This window comes from Ornithorhynchus anatinus, chromosome Y2 (genome assembly GCF_004115215.2).
Source record: "Ornithorhynchus anatinus isolate Pmale09 chromosome Y2, mOrnAna1.pri.v4, whole genome shotgun sequence".
Lineage (NCBI taxonomy): Eukaryota > Metazoa > Chordata > Mammalia > Monotremata > Ornithorhynchidae > Ornithorhynchus > Ornithorhynchus anatinus.
Genome location: NC_053176.1, coordinates 835781 through 855572, shown reverse-complemented (window position 1 = coordinate 855572; position 19792 = coordinate 835781). Strand labels below are relative to the sequence as shown.

Genomic DNA, 19792 nt, shown 5'->3' with positions numbered 1-19792 from the left:
ACACTCAGGGGGCATGATCAATCTAGGAAAATTTTAAAGGATTTAAATGAAACAATTCAAGACTAAAATCTGAAACACAATTACATCTCAAAGGAACTAAATTTCTAATAGTATGGGTTTTTGTTAAATTTAAACAATATCTTGATAATGTACACCCTCAAAGAAGGTATTAAAGTACTAGATAAGAGAATCACCTTATGTAATGTTTTTGATCGTGTAAGATCGATGGAGTCTCCAGTAATTTGTCTAGAAGTAGTTCTCTTAAGACTTCAATTCGTGTTTCTACTTCAGCATAATCTAATAAAAAGAAGCACACAAAAGTGTTCCCAAATGTAACTGAGGCTGAAAAGTACATTTTTCCTATATCCTCAAATGATTCCTCAATTAATTTAGCAAAATATTATGGCATTGTCCCATATATACAGCAATTTCACTCACCCACTCCTCCCCAGTGTTATTTGATACTAAATGGTCAGAGTAATTTCAAAACTGTTTATTAACATCAACATCACAACTATAAATTACATTGCTCTGATTGAGCAGGGAGAGTCTGAAATCTGGATTTTCCTGTATAAGGCACTAAAGTTAGATTCAATATGACGTTACTTGACAGCATCAGTTAATGAGATATAGAGCAAAATTTAAAATCATTTTGGTTTTGCATTCTCACCAGCTACCTTTTTAACAGTTAAAAATCACAGTTTAAACACCTCCTGGCTACCCTTTGTAGAGATGCCTGAAACGTATCTGAAAAGAAACCTGAGTAACAGAATAATTCTCCCCCTAGCCTGTAAGCTTGTTGTGGGAACCAACCCTGTTGTACTGTTCCTTTCGAAGTGCTTAGTACAGTGCTCTTGCACACAGTAAGCACCTAATAAATATTTATTGATTGACTGACATTAAATTATGCTATGCCTGTGGGACTCTGCACTTGACACTCCAGAAATCCAATTAATACTTACTCACCATAACTAAAGGAAACTACTGATTTCGGTTTTGATTTACTCCAAGTGTAAATCCACAGCTAGAAAAGTTGCTAGAGTTGTTTGAAGTAATATATCAATAAATTTAAACTCTTGCAACACTTTCAGACAATGCATATTTCTTATTTTTCCTATTGAAGGGCAACATAACACTTAAGTCTTTAAGAGATTCTTACATTTCTTGAAAACTTGAACTTCCGTTTTTCCAAAAAGTGACTTGGCTTTTTCATAGTCATTGATGACGACATCATAATCACCCTTTGAGATAAAGGAGCATTGTGAAGACCGTCAGTAAAGGAAAACAAGACCTTTTTTTAAACTACAAAGATAAATTAAAAGGCAGCCCTACCTTTTGAATATTCCTTTCAATATTAAGAGGGAGGTTGAAAAGAAACTTGAACCGCTGAAGAACGTTAAGTGCATTTCTAATTGAATCTGCCTTGTCTTTTCGACCTAAGACTTCTTGAAACAATGTATCAGCTGTATTACTTGCCCCTATTTTAGAAGAAAAAAACAAACAAACAGAATAAGGTCACTTCAAAGCAAACTGAAAATACATAAATGGGCCCTAAAATTAGTGCTGGGTAACTATGGCACTTTACATGAGAAAAGAACAAATTTTTATTCTTTAAATCTGAGATTTATTAGAAATATTATGTAGCCTGCTAAAACAACTTCAGTGTTGACAGGTTGGCCCTTTGATGTGGTGAAACCTCTGAACAATTAAAAAACCCACATTTTCCAAATGTAAGTGCTTTTATTTCACTGTGGTGACTGAGTTTGTTTTGGCCACTATGCTAAATTGTTCAGTCAATTAGCACCCTAAAATAATTTGATATAGAATGTGTCTCTTTAGGATTCAACAAAATTATTCAAATTAAATTCCACTGACAATTATTTAGTTAGCAAGGAATTAAAGTTCAAGGAGATGCCTTTTCCTATTAGAATGTTAGCAATGTTCTCTTACTAATATTAAATGCTAACTTAGTAAAAAATGTATAACAATCCAGAAAAACTGTGTGTATTGCACTCTGATATATTAAAATCTGGAATAAACATCTATTTTTATATACAAATCAAGCAACAGTTCCTTCAATTCAGCAAGTCAGACATGATGTTATTTTTACCAAAAAGAACTCATAACTTTGTGAACCATAAAGTTGTGAATAATAAAAAGACTGTTTCAGCAAGTACAATTTATATTATAGAAATACTTCAAATTTTTTAACTAGTAATTTTTTTTAACTTGGCCAGAAGGAAAGTAGAGAGGAAAGGGAAAGGTAAAAATGTCTTGGTCTGTTTGCTCACTGCCTTTAGAACATTTCCACATTACCTGGTCTGGTGACTATACTTTAAGCAAAAATGAAAAAAATGACATCAGTCTCACTGGGTGGCTTTCATGCCATATTCTTTAGACAACAAACGTGGGTGGCCTAATCATGTTAAAAGTCATCTTTGAAAAATTGTTTCATTTAAATAAGGTTTAACCTGGGTTGCAATTTTAAAGACTTAGTGCAAAAACTTTGTTTTGTCAAGATGGTAGTCTTCACTATATGCTCCTTGATGTAAATTCCTTTGATTTCTAAAAAAGGTCACAATGATGGCTTAGGAGAACATGTGAAAACTGACTAGGACTAGTGTCCTTCTCTTTGGAGAAAATGGTGAAATATTTACTAATTTTTTTTCAGTAAAAAACTACATGAAAAAGTGAAAGACTGAAAGATGGAAACACATGGATGTGCAGAAAAAAATACTGATATGCTACTTTTGTGACTAGTTTTATAAAACAAAGGCCTTTCCTACAGTATGAGAATTTTAATGTTATTAACAGGGCACATCACAAATACTTAAAAGAAAAAAATAAAATAATAGCATTATCAAAAAACTAGTTACATTTTATGGCAATGAGAAAAAAATACAATAAAAGGCCCAAGGGTTTCAAGCTAAAGACTGATTCCAAAAGGCTTAAAATTAATAAACACATTAGCTCATAGAAATGGGTTTAAACCAGGTTAGGAACTAGAAATTAAAAATATACAGAGGACAATTTATAACAGATGGAATTATAACATACTGAAAACATTTCCTATAATGAATTCCAGGATATTCACCTTACACACCAAGCGATTTGTAATCTTTTGATCGTTTGTAGATTTCAGCTCAATAAGTGATTATGAAAAATAGGAATAATCATCTTATTGATAAGCAAGACTGGTGATGCCAAACAAGAGCTCCATGTTTACAAATATTCCATTTAACTAATTAAAAAGATCAAATTGCTGTCTTTCAGGGGCTGAACAAAGGACAAAACAAAGGGGAAGTTGCCCTGGGTGATGGGATACTGCCTCTTGCTTCCTCTCCCCCCAGCCCTTATTTACAAACACACACACACACACACACCGCCCCCCCTCGCTACCCTCCCCCCATGCTAGGTCATTCCTTCATCCTTGGAGTGGCTGCGGATACAGAGAATGGGTTTTCCATGGATGCTTCCGGGCCTATGGCTTATCCCCTGGACTAAGGATGGTCCTGGGAAGCGGGTGCTTGGGCAGGGAAGCGGGTGTTTGGGCAGACAATGGCTCACATGCAACCGGCATTTTCTTGGCTGTGGCCTCTCTAACATGCCTCCGGGCTAATGCCCTTCATGGCACTCAGCAACATTAAGTTTAGCAAATTGCGGAGTTGATCCAGGGGTGGAGAGTTATGACTTCACTGGCACAGTGGCCTGGGGCTGCCATTAGCCCAGCAAGCCACCCCAGGTATCCTTCAGGATCCCTTTAAGCAAGCTGAAGGGCCAGAAGATTCCCATTCACTTCTCTCCGCCCAGAATGCCAAGATACTTGAATCACAGTAATAAGAATGGTAAAAAACTGGAACTAACAATTGGAAGCAGCATGGCCCAGTGGATGATACATAGGCATGGGAGCCAAAGAACCTAGGTTCTAATCCCAACTCCAACACCTGACTGCAGCCTGACCTTTGGGCAAATCACTTCACTTTTCTCGACTACATTTCCTCAACTGCAAAATGAGGATTCAATATCTGTTCTCATTTCTATTTAAGCCCCATGTGGGAACTGTATCCAGCTTGATTATCTTATTATCTACCCCAGTACTTAGAATAGTGATTAACGCACAGTTAGCGCTTAACCAATACCACAAAAAAAAGCACCCCTCAGAAACCAAAGACACAGAAAACTGTCTCTCTTGCCCGTGTAATTTTATAAAATCCTTTTAAAGGGATTTCTCAACATTTTCCCATAATTTTCTGAAAACATGAAGCAAGGAGGTTGTTTCAAAGAAGTCTTGTTCTTATGTTGGATCATAATCCTTGATCCAATCCTTGCGATGGATCATAACCTTCAAGCCTTCAACAAACTAAAAAATAAATTATTTATAGTATATGGGGTGCAATCTTAAATCTCATTCTTACCACACACAGTTTTGATGTTTTGATAAGCACAGCAGATGTTGCCAATACTAACAGTGATTATTTGAAATTGTCTTTTTTGGAAACTGTCTTGCCTAAAGTTGGTATTTTTTGGCTATTTCTAATATTATGTGCACTAATCTCTCCCATCCCACCAATTTTTGTCTTTTGAAAAAGTACTGAGCAAACTATGATTTGCCACATGTAACAGTTCATTCCAAAAATGAACAATCTTCTAAGAAGTATTTTTCCTTTTTGTCAGTTGAATCACTGGTATGCAAAATAACACTAGAATAACCACTGTTCACTAGGCATCTACATTCAAGAAGTATATTAAGGATCATTACCAAGTCCATAAATAGTTTCTGGTGAAAGAAGAAAACTTACTGTTCAGTACATTCTCCAGTTTCTGCGTCATAGATCCTTCTACTTTTTCCGTTCCATCCGCTTCCAGTTTCTGATGGATGGCTGGAATAAACGTCAAGTTAAAATGCAGGCCATTTTAATAGTAGGAATATATTATATCAAAATGACATTTTTAAATAATTTTTTAAAGGACCATATTGTTTTCCCCTCATTAGACAGGGCAAGCGCAAACACGCACCCTTTGCGAAGTCACCAACAGAGACAAGCTAAAGTTATTCATGGTTTCTTTTCTTTTCTATTCTTTTCTAAAGATAGACATAATACATAAACTATACTGCCTGTGCTTTAAGCAGTAAAAACAATAGACATTAGCTAAAAAGCTTCTAGACAAAGAATAATAGAGGTTTATATTGAGAGTCTGGCTCCCTGAAGTCTATAACTAATGCCACTGCCATAATGATGTGGAAACTCACCTTATATTTCAGTTTCCTTAACTGTAAAATGGGGGGATGCTATGAGGTACATGTAACAAAGGAATCTGGGTTTTGGGAAGAAAATGTGAAACAATATTGACCTGAGACTGATAAATGTAGGAAAAAAAAGCTAGGAATGTACCAACCTACATCAGGAAAACCCTACATATATTCAAAGATTTCATCTCTGACAAAGAGATTGATGCAGAACCAGAATTCTGCTAGCTAAGTCACCTTGGACAGTCCTCAACTTATGATGCACTTGGCTCTGTCCCCTTTAAGTATTTCATAATACTCACACCCTCAGCCCCACATCACGTAGATACATACAGGTAATTTATTTTAATGTCTGTCTCCTCCTCTAGACTGTAAGCGCTTATGGACAGGGAAAAGGCCTACCAACTCTGTTTTATTGTGCTCTCTGAAGAACGCACTACAGTGCTTTGCACACAGTAAACAGTCGATGAATACCATTGATGGACTGACATTTCTAATCACAATGAACAACACTTCAGCATTTCTACATTTCCAGCTTCTGATTTGCAACATACTAGTTTCAAATTAATACCACTATCTAGCTGCTTCTAAGGCAGTAACCCCACTGACCACCCATAGTACTGTGCTTTTAAGAAAGAAAAATATTCTGGAGGAATCCCTAAACAGTGTTTTTTTATAGCAAAGTCCAGCAGAGTGACTCCCAGGATATATGGAGCCCAGCAGCCCAGTGAGGAGTACAAACCCATCTGTGGTATTTACTGAGCACTTACTATGTTCACAGAGCACTGTATTAAGCACTTGGGAGAGTATCAGGGATTGCCTCTTGGAGGAGATGGAATTTTAAGAAGGCTTTGAAGGTGGGGAGAGTGGTGGCCTGTTGCATAAGAAAGGGGAGGGAGTTCCCAGCCAGAGGGAGATCGGGGGCAAGAGGTTGGCAGCAAGATAGATGAGATTGAGGTACAGTGAGTAATTTGGCATTGGAGGAGTGGATTGGGTTGTGAAGGTTATCAGTAAGGTTAGATAGGAGTGGGTGAATGGATTGAGTGCTTTAAAATCGATAGTAAGGAATTTCCATTTGATGTGGAGGTGGACAGGCAACCACTGGAAGTTTTTGAGGAGTGGGGAGATTTGAACTGAACTTCTTTTAGAAAAATGATCTGGGCAGCATAGTAAACTAAGGATGGAATGAGGAGAAATAGGAGGCTGATGCAGTCAGTAGTCAAGGCAGGATATAATAAATGCTTGAATGAGCATAGTAGCAGTAGGGAGGGAGAGAAAAGGGTGGATGTTATCAATGTCGTGAAGGCAGAACCGACAGGATCTGATGACAGAGTAGTGGATGAAAACGTTAGGTTGGGCGAAAAAGCAAGGATCAGCAGATTGATTTCCCCAGATCCCTCTCCCCTGTGCACAGTCTACACACTTGGATCTATATGCTTCGGGCATTTGGTATTTGCTCCACCTTCAGTCCCAAACCATGTATGTACATATCTATAAATTGTTTATATTAATGTCTATCTCCCATGTAGACAGTAAGCTCAATGTGTGCAGGGAACATGTCTACCAACTCTGTTGGACAGTACTCTCCCAATTGTTTCAGTAAGCACTCAAATTCCATTGATGATGAAGTTGTGGTCTGATCAAGCTCTTACTTCAGTATTTTGCACAGAGTAAGTGCTCAATAAATACGATTGAATAAATAAAACCCAAGCTCACGCTGACTATTCAAATACCCCATCATCAAGACAGCTAAACGTTAAGCTCCTGGAGAATGAAGATATCCGCAAGGAGTTCTGTAGTGAAACTTCTGGTACAGGGAACCCAAACCACAAACCCCATTATAAACAAGGAACGGGCATTTCTTTGTGATGCTGTATTATGGGCAGCTGCCAAGACATTTTGCTTGGCCAAGCAAAGACAAGAAGTCAACAAGACTGGTTTAATGCAAGTCAATCTGAGACAAAATATCTACCTGCAGGAAATCATTCATTCAATAGTATTTATTGAGCGCTTACTATGTGCAGAGCACTGTACTAAGCGCTTTGGATGAACAAGTTGGCAACAGATAGAGACAGTCCCTGCCATTTGACGGGCTTACAGTCTAATCGGGGGAGACGGACAGACAAGAACAATGGCACTAAACAGCGTCAAGGGGAAGAACATCTCGTAAAAACAATGGCAACTAAATAGAATCAAGGCGATGTACAATTCATTAACAAAATAAATAGGGTAACGAAAATATATACAGTTGAGCGGATGAGTACAGTGCTGTGGGGATGGGAAGGGAGAGGTGGAGGAGCAGAGGGAAAAGGGGAAAATGAGGCTTTAGCTGCGGAGAGGTAAAGGGGGGATGGCAGAGGGAGTAGAGGGGGAAGAGGAGCTCAGTCTGGGAAGGCCTCTTGGAGGAGGTGATTTTTAAGTAAGGTTTTGAAGAGGGAAAGAGAATCAGTTTGGCGGAGGTGAGGAGGGAGGGCGTTCCAGGACCGCGGGAGGACGTGACCCAGGGGTCGACGGCGGGATAGGCAAGACCGAGGGACGGCGAGGAGGTGGGCGGCAGAGGAGCGGAGCGTGCGGGGTGGGCGGTAGAAAGAGAGAAGGGAGGAGAGGTAGGAAGGGGCAAGGTGATGGAGAGCCTTGAAGCCTAGAGTGAGGAGTTTTTGTTTGGAGGGGAGGTCGATAGGCAACCACTGGAGTTGTTTAAGAAGGGGAGTGACATGCCCAGATCGTTTCTGCAGGAAGATGAGCCGGGCAGCGGAGTGAAGAATAGACCGGAGCGGGGCGAGAGAGGAGGAAGGGAGGTCAGAGAGAAGGCTGACACAGTAGTCTAGCCGGGATATAACGAGGGCCCGCAATAGTAAGGTAGCCGTTTGGGTGGAGAGGAAAGGGCGGATCTTGGCGATATTGTAGAGGTGAAACCGGCAGGTCTTGGTAACGGATAGGATGTGTGGGGTGAACGAGAGGGACGAGTCAAGGATGACACCGAGATTGCGGGCCTGCGGGACGGGAAGGATGGTCGTGCCATCATCTCCTGTGTCAACCACACCACACAACACCCTAAGACCTACCCCTCAGCTTCAGGCAAATGCGGCCTGTGGAATCCCCGCTCTATCATGGAAAGCTTCCCTTCATCCTTGACCTATTCCTGACCCAGTCACTGCTCTTCCACAACATCACTGAAACCTGGCTCTCTTCAGACAACACTATTCTCCCCTGCCGCTTTCACTGGGAAAGCCTCATCTTCTTCCACTCCCCTAGGCTCGCTGGGAATGGGGAAGAATTTGGCTTCCTTCTCACTTCCCAATCCCGCTTTTGCACCATCCCACCTCCCCCATCCCTTTCTTGCCCTTTCTTTGAAGTCCATATCATGTGATGTTGATACCATAAAATTGTTTGCTAATGGTAAATTAGCTAATTATGGCTAATTATTTGTCTGACAATAGTTGTGGGAAAGGAATGTGTCTATTGTTATTCTATATTCTCCCAAGCACTTAGTACAGTGACCTGCACAGAAGTAAGTACTAAAATAATATGACTGAATGAAATGTTAGTGAATGAAGGTAACTGGACTGGACAAAAACTGAATATTTACAAAAAATCAACTACATCAAGTTCTCCTATAATATAGGGGCTGCTTTCATGGAAAACCCTGTGTTGGGAAAACTTGCAGCATAGTACTCTACCGTATTCCCAACACCATTTTTAAAATGAAGGAGAATGTACATTAGCTGTTTCTCCCAGTGTCACATTACCCAGTATCCAAGCAGGCTCATGTTCACTGACAAATATTCACTATGTCCCTAATACCTTTAGTGTCAAACTACACAGTACATCAGTCAAGCAAGGTATGTATTGAGTGCTTACTGTATGCTGAGATATGTACTGAACACCTGGGAGATACAATACATACAATGGGGTAGGTAGATATGATGTCTGCATACAAGACGTTTCAGACCAGAAGAGGAGACATATTAAAATAAATTACAGGTGGATACACCAGTGCGGTGGGGGTGGGATGAAATTCCAAGCTTTGTGGGCAGGGATCTTGTCTACCAACTCAGTTGTATCGTACTTTCCCACGCACTGTGTACACAGTGAGCATTCAATAAATACCACTGATTGACTGATTGAGGTTTAAAGGCTCAAGTGCATAGGTGATTCAGAAGAGTGGGTGAATAGGGGAAGGGGGGGCTTATTCAGGGTAGGCCTCTTGGAGAGGATAGGACTTTAGAAAGGCTTTTCAGATGGGAGAGTAGTGTTCTCTTGAATATGAATGGGGAGGGAGTTCCAGGCCAGAGGAGGATGTGGGCAGTGGTGAAAAAGACAAAATCGAGGCATAGTGAGTAGGTTGGTATTAGAGAAGCACATGAGTTGGGTTATAGTAGGAGATCAGCAAGGTACAGATGGAAGGGGAGACCATATATCATGGCTGATGAGAGTAACATTCAGGTTCTTCCAACCAAAGCTAATTTCCCCACAGAAAACTTTTCTGAGTTTTCAAGATTTGCTCACACATCTCTGGATGAGAGGTCAATGGCTATGTTACCAGCAATGGACAGGGAAAGTAGATACCTAAGGTAATAAATGGGCCAGTTTGTATTGAGTACTCAAAGCTGAAAAAAGGAATGTATACAATGTGCAAGTTATGGGCATTCAAGGATCTCTCATTCCTCTATCCTTAGATTAGATAAGAGCAATTTTGCTGGAGCGGCTTTCTTTAATTGTTTATTTGTTCCAATTGTTTTTAATTGTGCTCTGTTCAGTATTTCGCCAGGGTGTAAAAAGTGAACAGGCTAATTACACCGAAACAAGAAAGTACTAATCTGCACGAACAATTAGTCACCAACTAATAATTTAAAGCTGAACTGAGTAAAGTTTCATTCTTAGCCCTGGAGCGTTTATGTGCTTACCTTACATACCCTACTGCTTAAGTACTAACTCATGTTCATATCCCCTTTTCCTTCTTCCTCTTATCTGTACCTAGCTCCCCTTCTAGAAGGTAAGATCTTTGAGGAAAGGAACTGTGTTTACTAACTCTACTGTAATCTCCCAAGGGTTTGGTGGAATATTCTGCATACAGTAGATGCTCAATAAGAACTACTAATGGGCTAATAAAAATTTTAATTGACAAATACACGGATAGCCCAACAAATAATTAACTTTAGTAACACAGCCCCTATCTACTTTATCTTCTATGGGTTAAACCCCAAAGCAAAGAAGTCCTCTTTGCCTGTGAATAATGAGAATGAATTGGAACCCAACCTTTGTACCAACAAAGCAGGTTCCATCAAGAGATGCAGTTGAAATAATTCTTCACCTAAAAGGCAAAACCACTTAAACATATCTGTCCCATCCAAATAAAGGCAAACCATGACTTTCAAACCTTCCTCAGAGTCAAAAGTCAGAGGGGTAGAGACAAGGCAAAGTTAAATATCAGTCATTAAGGCTGTGCTTCTTATCAAGGTTGTGGGAAAGATTCCTAGTCCTCCAGAGGAAATAATCTAGGATAACCAAAATAAAGTTAAAGAAATAAAAGGAATAAACTTCATTTTATAGTAATGTACAGTTGCATAATAAAATTTTCTGAAACAAAAGAAACCTCTTTCTTTTAGCATTGACTCAACTTTGACAGTTGCATTAACATTGACAGTTATTTGCACTTCAAACAAATTGTTTTTGTTACTTTACATGCAATTTTCTTTTTCCTTGTTCTTTTTAACCCAAGTGCATTATTTTCAACAATGGTATTTATAAAGCTAAAAGGAGATAAGTGTAAATCACCCAATTTCCCTAGCTGAAAAAAGTAAATTACACACATTTATTAATATGATGGTGTTCAATAAGAAACAAACTATAAGGATAGAGCATTTTAGAAATGCAAGTTTGCCTTTTGATGTGAATTTGAATGTTTTGTTTGTTGGTTTTTTTTTTAGTTTTCATGTAGAAAAGTGTCTCAAAACTCTGGTGAAGGTGCTGCAAAACTCTGGTGAAGGTGCTGAAGATTTGTCAATGGTGATTACATAATATGAACAGCCATTCTGCCTGGAATGCTATTCATCATCAGTGTCATTTATTAAGTGCTTACCGTGTGATGAGCACTGCTCTAAATGTTTGGGAGAGTACAAGAGAAGCAGTATGGTCTAGTGGATAGAGAACTGTCCTGGGAGTCAGAAGAACTTGGAATATAATCCTGGCTTCACCACTTGTCTGCTTTGTGACCCGAGCAAGTCACTTCACTTCTCTGTCCCTTAATTCCCTCACCTCTAAAATGAGGATTAAGACTGTGAGCCCTAGGTGGGACAGGAACTATATCCAACCCGATTATCTTGTATCTACACCACTGCTTAAAACAGTGCCTGGAACATAGTAAGCACTTAACAAATACCATAACAATAATAATTACTATTATTATTATTAAAATACAGCAGAGTTAATAGACACATTCCCAGTCCAAAATGAGCGCACGGTCTAAAGAGAGACACTGATATACATATTCTATATATTAACATTAGTATGGGCAGTAACGGATTCAGCTCACCCACAAATACATCACTGATCAGTAAGTCAAATAGAGATGAATCCGTTTCCCCGCTTAGCTTATTTTTCATGTGCATTTTGCTGATAAAGCAAGATTCATATCAAGCATCTATACTAAAATTATGTGACTGTTAAGCTGTCAGACAAGCATAAGGCTAAAGGGACATTATGATCTGATAAGGCCACTGTATTTTCCAGGGAATTAAACCAATGTTCGACCCACTTGATCTTTTATTCTTTTATTTTTGTTATAAACACTTCCTAAATTGCATAATGCTCTTGCTATAGTGATCATCAGGTTTTCTAAAAGGTAAGTTGAAGTTAATTTAAGAGTTTGAATGTATTCACTTTTGGAAGTGAATTTCACTATGTAAAATACCAAGTGGAGAAAAACTGATATGTATTTTTCCATTAAAAAATTAAGAGCAGTGAAGATTTTGTGAGAGAGATATCTCCCTTAAGCTTCCATCTTTTGCAACTGATGTACATTTCTCAATAGGCTCTAGAGCAGCTATTCTATACCTAAGAACTTCCTAGTAATGGCAAATATTTTATTTGCATAAGGTGGCTGGAAATCAAGGAAATCAGAGGGAATGGTGGAAAGGGAAAGTGATGATAAAGGGAAAGGGATGCATGGAAGTAGAGGAGGGGAAGAAGGAAAGAAGGGGAAGACAGGCAGGAATCAAAGGAGGGAGAAAAGGGGAAAGAGATGAAAGAGGGGTAGGAGGAGAGAAAAAAGAGGAGATGGATGAGGAGGAAGCTGAGGAGGAGATGGAGTGAGTAAGTAGAGAAAGAGGAGGAGGATGGGACAGTAAGAAGGATGGGGAGAACAGCTTTTGAATCCTGGACCTCAACTCCCCTGAACCCCTCCTCCTTTCTTAAAAAGGGAAACTGATCATGTCCATTGGTTTACAATGCACTCACATTTCAACCAACCATTTTTCCTTTAGGTTTTCCCTAATATAAACCCGTCTCTAGAAGCTAAAGATTATGGAAAAAAGACCAGTCAAAATTCCAGGAGTGTCCCACTGAAACTGGGATTTCTGGTCTTCTTGATTTTGAAAGAAAAAATGAGCAAAAGCAGTGGCCTGAATTACCCAAAATCTTGGATAGTTAGTGCCTAGATAATCAAAGGGGGCAATACATTTAATGAATTAACTATTTATAAAAAGGTTGAGCACCTGGGGTGTCTGTGTAGCAATTTCTGGTCATACCAAATGAAGGACTAGAATAGATTATGATAATGAAAGGAATAAGAGGTGTCAATTACTAATAATTATAACTTCTGCATTACTACTGCAGAGAAGCAATGCTTTGATATTTAAAACAGATTTTTGGACTACTGAGATAATATTTTCAAACTTGAAAATGGAATCATTTTCAATAGATCACATCCCAGTTAAGTAAAAATGCATTTAGCACATTTTTGATTTTTACCAATGGCACTGAGGGCTATGTCAAGAGAGCCATATTTTGCCAAAACCAAAATTGTTGATGTTGATGGCTAAAAGTTTATCTTTGGAAAGTTGAATTAAAGGTCCAGGTGACTTCAAAAACCTCTTGGGGTATTTTTCTTTCACTAGCACTATTCAGTAATTTAAACTGCTGGCCATCTGTACATTTTATCTACCTTATCATCAAGGTCATTCTTTCTTTGACCAGCACTTTTCCTGTCTGTCGATTATACTTGCACAGACACTCTTCCATTGTTGTCCTAATGTCTCTAAAGCCCTAAAGCTTCTTTTGATAATACATTTATTTTCAAATACAGCAGTGCCCAAGATGTCAGCAGTTTTGAGAAAAATACCAAGGTAGATAAAGTTGAAATTGCATATTCTCTTTCAGCCAAAAATATATGTTCTTCAAAATGCAACGATATCATTAATAGACCTGTACGGTTACAAAGAATGACCCCAGCTCCCTCCATTGTAATCATTCTATCAGTAAAATGAATAGATGAAAATCCTTTTAAAGTACTGAGCCTTTACAAAGGCTTAACGTCACTAAAGCATAAAACTAGTATATTAAATAACACACAATTAAATTGCAATTAACTTGCAATTTCTTGGCATACGGCAGAAAGAGAATAAATGGTATTTATTGAGAGCTTACTATGTGCAGAGCACTGTACTAAGTGCTTGGGAAAGTGCAATACAACAGAATTACCAAACACATTCCCAGCCCATAATGAGCTTGCAGTCTAGAGAAGGGAGAAAGCAGGAGATGCTTTTCAAATAACAAAGAAATTGAGTGGCAGGATAGGGTCAGAACTCACACTGTAAAAAATCGACTACCTTCTCCCAAGCCCTAGCCTTTGACCACTGCTTTTAAACATTTAAATTACCCTGCACCTGCATAAACATTTTCTTTTCCCCTTAAAGGTGGAGGGAAAAATGGAGTTTCCTAATGAGTTCATGGAAAGGTCTCTGAACAAAGTCACTAGACAGTTGTACACAATTTTCTTGGGAAAAAATAAGTGTTGGGAAATTGCTTTCATCAAAAACAGAGACTATTCCAATGTTAATAGTTTTTCTATTCTCACAGACTTATAAAAAGGTGCCACTCAAAGGTCTTTGCCCAGTTTCACCGTGGTTAGATATAAAAATCAAGAGAATTCTGTGTTGCTCTTGCTAATGTGAAAAGATGGTGGTAGTTTTAAAAAAAGAAATGGTAAAATAATCAGCAAATTTATACACATTATTTCCATGCCTATCTTTTAGCACAACACTCAGGACATTCCTTTTTCCTGGCCTGAAACTCCTTTCCACTTCATACCTGACAGACCATCATTCTCCCCACCTTTGAAGTTTTTTTTAAAATCACATCTCCTTCAAGAGGCCTTCCCCTAGTAAGACCTCATTTCCACTTCTTCCATTCCCTTTTTTATGGCCCTTGTACTTGAATTTGCATCCTTTATCTTTTATATAGAGCACTTTTGTACACATTCATAATTTATTTATATTAATACCTACCTCCCCTGCTAGATGGTAAATGTTTGTAGGCAGGGAATGTGTCTATCAACTCTGTTATACTGTACTCTCCCAAGCATGAGTACAGTGCTCTGAACACAGTAAGTGCTCCATTAGAACAAATTGATTGATAGCATTTGCTACTTTGTCAACAATTTTAAAAATCGGATCATTTCTGGCCACCAAGAAAATCTACCTCTCTAATCCTTCTAAATAAAATCGAAGATGACAATACAAAGTTGGAATTTAATAACATTAAAACATTTACTCTTACCCGAAATTTGTATTATCATCAATAGTATCTCCCCACTCTCTCGATTAAGCCCTCTCTTCCCCTCTCCCTTCTGAATCATTTATGCACCTGGATCTGTGACCTTTGGGCATTTGATGTTTGCCCTACTCTCAGCCCCACAGCAACTTATGTACAATCTTTAAATGATATGTTATTAATTATTTTTAATAATGTTTGTCTCCCCCTCTAAAAGGTAAACTCTTTGTGGGTAGGGAACGTGTCTGCCAACTCTGTACTATAGTCTTCCAAGTGCTTAGAACATTCATTATATGAATGTTCATATAATGAACATTCGAATACCATTGATTAAATGATTTACTGAGTGCTTACTATGTGCAGAACACTGTACTAAGCATTTGGGAGATTACAATATAACAGAGTTGGTAGACACAATCCCTGCCCACAAAAAACTTATAGTCTCCATATGAAGTGCTAACATTTCCTTCCTAGGTGGTTTTTAAAGTCATAATTGATACCATTTGATTTTTCACAACAACCCAGATCATTGGACATTACTGAGGGGCAGATATTTGAGACACATACATGAAAGATGAACAATATCCTCAGTGACATATATTTAAAGATCTAAACCTTAGAAGAGAGTTCAGGCTCATCTCCATCAAACCTCTGTGACACTTAGAAGAACTCCACCAAAACAAATGCAGGCCATTTAGCACCATGCCGTAGACGTTAATCTTTCATTCATTCACTCATTCAATCGTATCTACTGAGTGCTTAGTGTGTGCAGAGCGCTGTACTAACCGTTTGGGAGAGTACAATACAACAAGAAACAGGCACAGTCCCTGCCCACAGCGAGCTGACAGTCAAGGGGGTGGGGGGAATCTTGGAAAGCAAAGCATCACACTGGAAACATTCAAGGTCTGAGAGAGACAACTGCAAGAATGAATTTACCTGACAGTGCATCTTGTGGCTCAAAAAAAGTGCTAAGGCCTCCTTTCACATATGCTAAACTCCCCTCGTTTTTCTTGTTCGCCTGTTTCTTCAGATTGTTGACTGCCATTTTGAGCTGATCAAAACTGAAATTAAGAAAACAAAATATCTGGCGTTCATATAATGGATGAAAATGAAGTGATTCATAAAAAGGAAAATAATTACAGGCCATGTAATCTTCTTTAAGAAACATCCAGGCTATTATAAGGAATTCTTCAGGTTTCAAGTCTCATGTATTCTCAAACCTAATGTAAATCAGAAGAATTTAATATGAGAGCTTACATGCTATCAGCTCTAAAAGGATAGGAATGCTTACCCTTAACAACATTTTAAAAACTCTCGTAAGGAACTGATACCTTAAGGGCCTGAGTTTCAGTAACGCAGCTTCATTACTCCTAATGTCTCACCAGTTTCTCTACTCACACCTAGATGTCCTTGACAGAGTTATTTTTAAACACACACATATACATATATAAAAGGAATAAATAAAAAACCACTTCAAACACAGAAATAGCATGGTCCAGAGGAAAAAGCACAAGCCTGGGAGTCAGCATTCTCATCCTGGCTCCACCACTTGTCTGCTGTGTGACCTTGGGCAAGTCATTTACCTTCTCTGTGCCTCGTTGCCTCATCTGTAAAATGGGGATTAAGACTGTGAGCCTTACAAGGGACAGGGACTGTGACCAAACTGATTATCTTTTATCTGTCCTAATACATAGCAGAGTGCCTGGCATATGTCTTGTCTTATGCTGTAGAGTGGTCTCCGACTCCTAGCGACACCATGGACACATATCTCCCAGAATGCCCAACCTCCATGTGCAATCATTCTGGTGGTGTATCCATAGAGTTGACACATAGTAAGTGTTTAAAAAACCCTACTTAAAAACCAAAAACAAAACTCCAAAACAGGCTATCCCTCCCCACCACTCACTCGGGAATCTCTGTGTTCCTCTCCCAGGTCTCTCTGAAAACGAATGCCATTTTCAAGTTGTGGTACTCAGCCACAAGAGCCAAGGTGGACGGAAACTAGGCTTTGAAAAGAAAAACACTGAGCAAAACGGTGTCCATGCCATATCCATCCCACACAGACCAGCTGAAAAAACAGACTATCTAGAGTAAAATTAGATAGTGGTCACCATATACCTCAAGGAGACATCATGTTATAAAACTCTTACTTGACTAATCAATATAAACATCCCTTATATTAGGGCACCCTCTGATATCATTTATTATTAATTTATGACATATGCTAAACGTATATTATTGATAATAATTCAGATCTGGTCTTGACCCGCTATCCAAAAGGGATGAAGAAAAACTGGTGATAGATATACAAGGAAAGAACAGAATAAAACAGTGAAAACAATACAGAACAAACAGTAGCAGTAGTAATCATAGTTGCAGTGCTTTACTGTTAATGGAAGCTTTTAAGGCTCAGCACTTCAGCAGGATATTTTACTAGATTTTGTGTGCTGGCTGTTAACTGTGCTGGCTCCTCCAACAATCACAATTTATCCTGGAAGGACATGTATAAATGAAAATATCTTACAAACCTCGTTGTTGAGTGATTCTCTATTAGGTACCAAGCAGCTGAGAAATTCTCACTAGTAAAGTCAGCACTCATTCCACGGAATAGTGTTTCCAAGTCTTTCTGGGGAAACTTGCCTCTGAGGGGGGAAAATGAGGTTGAAATTTGTTATATTGCAGGAGGCTAATGCATCTCACACAACTACCTCCACAGTTAGATAAAATGAGTATCGTGCATTATATACACACACACAGACACACGCACACACACTAGAGAATTTATAATTTTGCTCCCCTTAGGTATTAATGTTCTCCCCACTCCCTAAGGTTTTTTGCTTTGCTTTTAAAAATGCCCTTGTTGTTAGTCATGACACTGCTCTTGGGGATCACTTCTGAACTGCCATGGTCATAAGAGTAGTCGTGCCACTTTGGCTATTGTGTCAAAATGTGCTCTTCTTATCTGTAGGGCACAAATTGCAATCAGAAAAAAATATGTACAGGTAATCTGCATTATTAATATACACACTTCTAGGATTTTTTTCTTTCTTTCTTTGAAAAATTTCCACCCCAAAAATCAATTGTCATTCTAGGCTAGAACCGATAAGGTCTACTGGTAAATTTGCTTCTGCATACATCAACTGCCTAGGAAAAGGAAGCAAAAAACCAGTTCGGTCAGGTGACAACTATCAATAAAGGAATGCTTCCCCTCAGACTATGTATCTTCACAAACTTCTCCAACAAACTGGAGACCTTAATGCCAAAATAATGGCCAAATAATGTTAGACCACTTGAGGAAATAATAGGTATATTTCTGTTTTCAAAGTAAAGAGAGTGGCACAAAATTTGATCTATATCACCTAATAACAAACGGAAACCGTCCCTGTCTGGAAGTGACAAATCACACAAATTCATTGGATTTTAAAAATCCTGAAAATATGAATCTGCTGTTTTGCAAATATGCAGAATCCAAAGAGAGAGGAAAAATGGGACTACCCCATCTTGCAGGATGGTACTGGAGTATAGGATGAACATCAATTCTCTCAGGGATGGGAAGAGTGCAACTTTGCCGCCTCCTATTCCCTTTCACTAATCTCAGGTAGAGTCAAATTCTTTTTAATTAAAGTTCCACGAGTCAGGAACTTGCTTTTATTCCTGTATTGCCCTGCCCCATCTGGGGCAACCTTCAAGTTACCCCACAACACTTATGTACACATCTTTAAATTATATATAATAAATTGCTTATTTATTTATGTTAACGTCTGTCTGCCCCTATAGGCAGTTAGCTCGTCATGGGCAGGGAAAGTTTCTTCTAATTCTACTGTACAGAACTCTTCCATGTGTACAGTTCTCTGCATATAGTAAGTGCTCAATAAATATCATCGATTAACTAAATTGAATTTCATTTTTTCACAGCATATTTTAGTTTGAATTCACACAGATTCTCATTACCTTTTTTCCGGAGTGCCATTTTCTAGATTACATTTAAAACTGCAAGTGATTATTTTGTATCACATGTCATTAACATGTGGAGTCAAGCAAAACTCCACGGAGTTTGAATTGAATGTGTACAGTTCTCTGCATATAGTAAGTGCCCAATAAATATAGATTGATTTAAGTTATACATTGAATTTCATTTTTCCACAGAAGTGGCAGTCAGATCATCATCATCGGGATGCATGTTATACTGCAATATCATCACAAATCTCTGAAACTTTTGAGTGAACACAACAATGCTCTCAACTATTTCATAAGCCACTGTTAAGTATGAGACTCAAGGTACTTAGAAAAGCATACGAGGAGCAGGAGGGCAGAAATAGCACGGCTTAGTGGGCCTGGGAATCAGACAATCATGGGTTCTAATCCCTGTTATGCCACTTGTCTATTCTGTGACCCTGGGCAAGTCATTTCACTTCTCTGCGGATCAGTTACCTCATCTGTAAAATGGAGACTAAGATTGTGAGCCCCATGTGGGCAGGGACTGTGTCCAACCTGATTACTTTGTATCTATCCCAGTGCTTAGAACAGTGCTTGCCACACAGTAAGCACTTAACAAACATCATAATTATTATTATTATTAGGAGGAGATTCCATTTTTTATACCAGCCAAGGAGAAACCCGAACAAGAAACAGAAACAAAACGATGTTGAAAAAATTCCAGTTGTCCTTGGCAGCATTAGACAGTTTAAGAGCAGGAAACGTCAGTAGCATTGGGTCAGGACTTACACAAGCAAGAGTGATTGTCTCAGGAGAAATCCCAGCCTCATCAAACAG

At 38.7% G+C, this 19792-nt stretch overlaps 1 protein-coding gene across 1 annotated transcript in view; it reads right to left on the bottom strand.

Annotated features, from left to right (window-relative positions):
• The window catches only part of LOC114808671 (exocyst complex component 2-like), a 164093-nt gene that overhangs the window by 123881 nt on the left and 20420 nt on the right, over positions 1-19792 (bottom strand). Inside the window, exons 3-8 of the mRNA XM_039910964.1 lie at positions 17548-17661; positions 15956-16080; positions 4800-4880; positions 1333-1478; positions 1160-1241; positions 195-297 (exon numbers count right to left, since the gene is read on the bottom strand). Coding sequence (XP_039766898.1) covers positions 195-297; positions 1160-1241; positions 1333-1478; positions 4800-4880; positions 15956-16080; positions 17548-17661 — 651 coding nt within the window. The remainder of the gene's footprint in view (positions 1-194; positions 298-1159; positions 1242-1332; positions 1479-4799; positions 4881-15955; positions 16081-17547; positions 17662-19792) is intronic.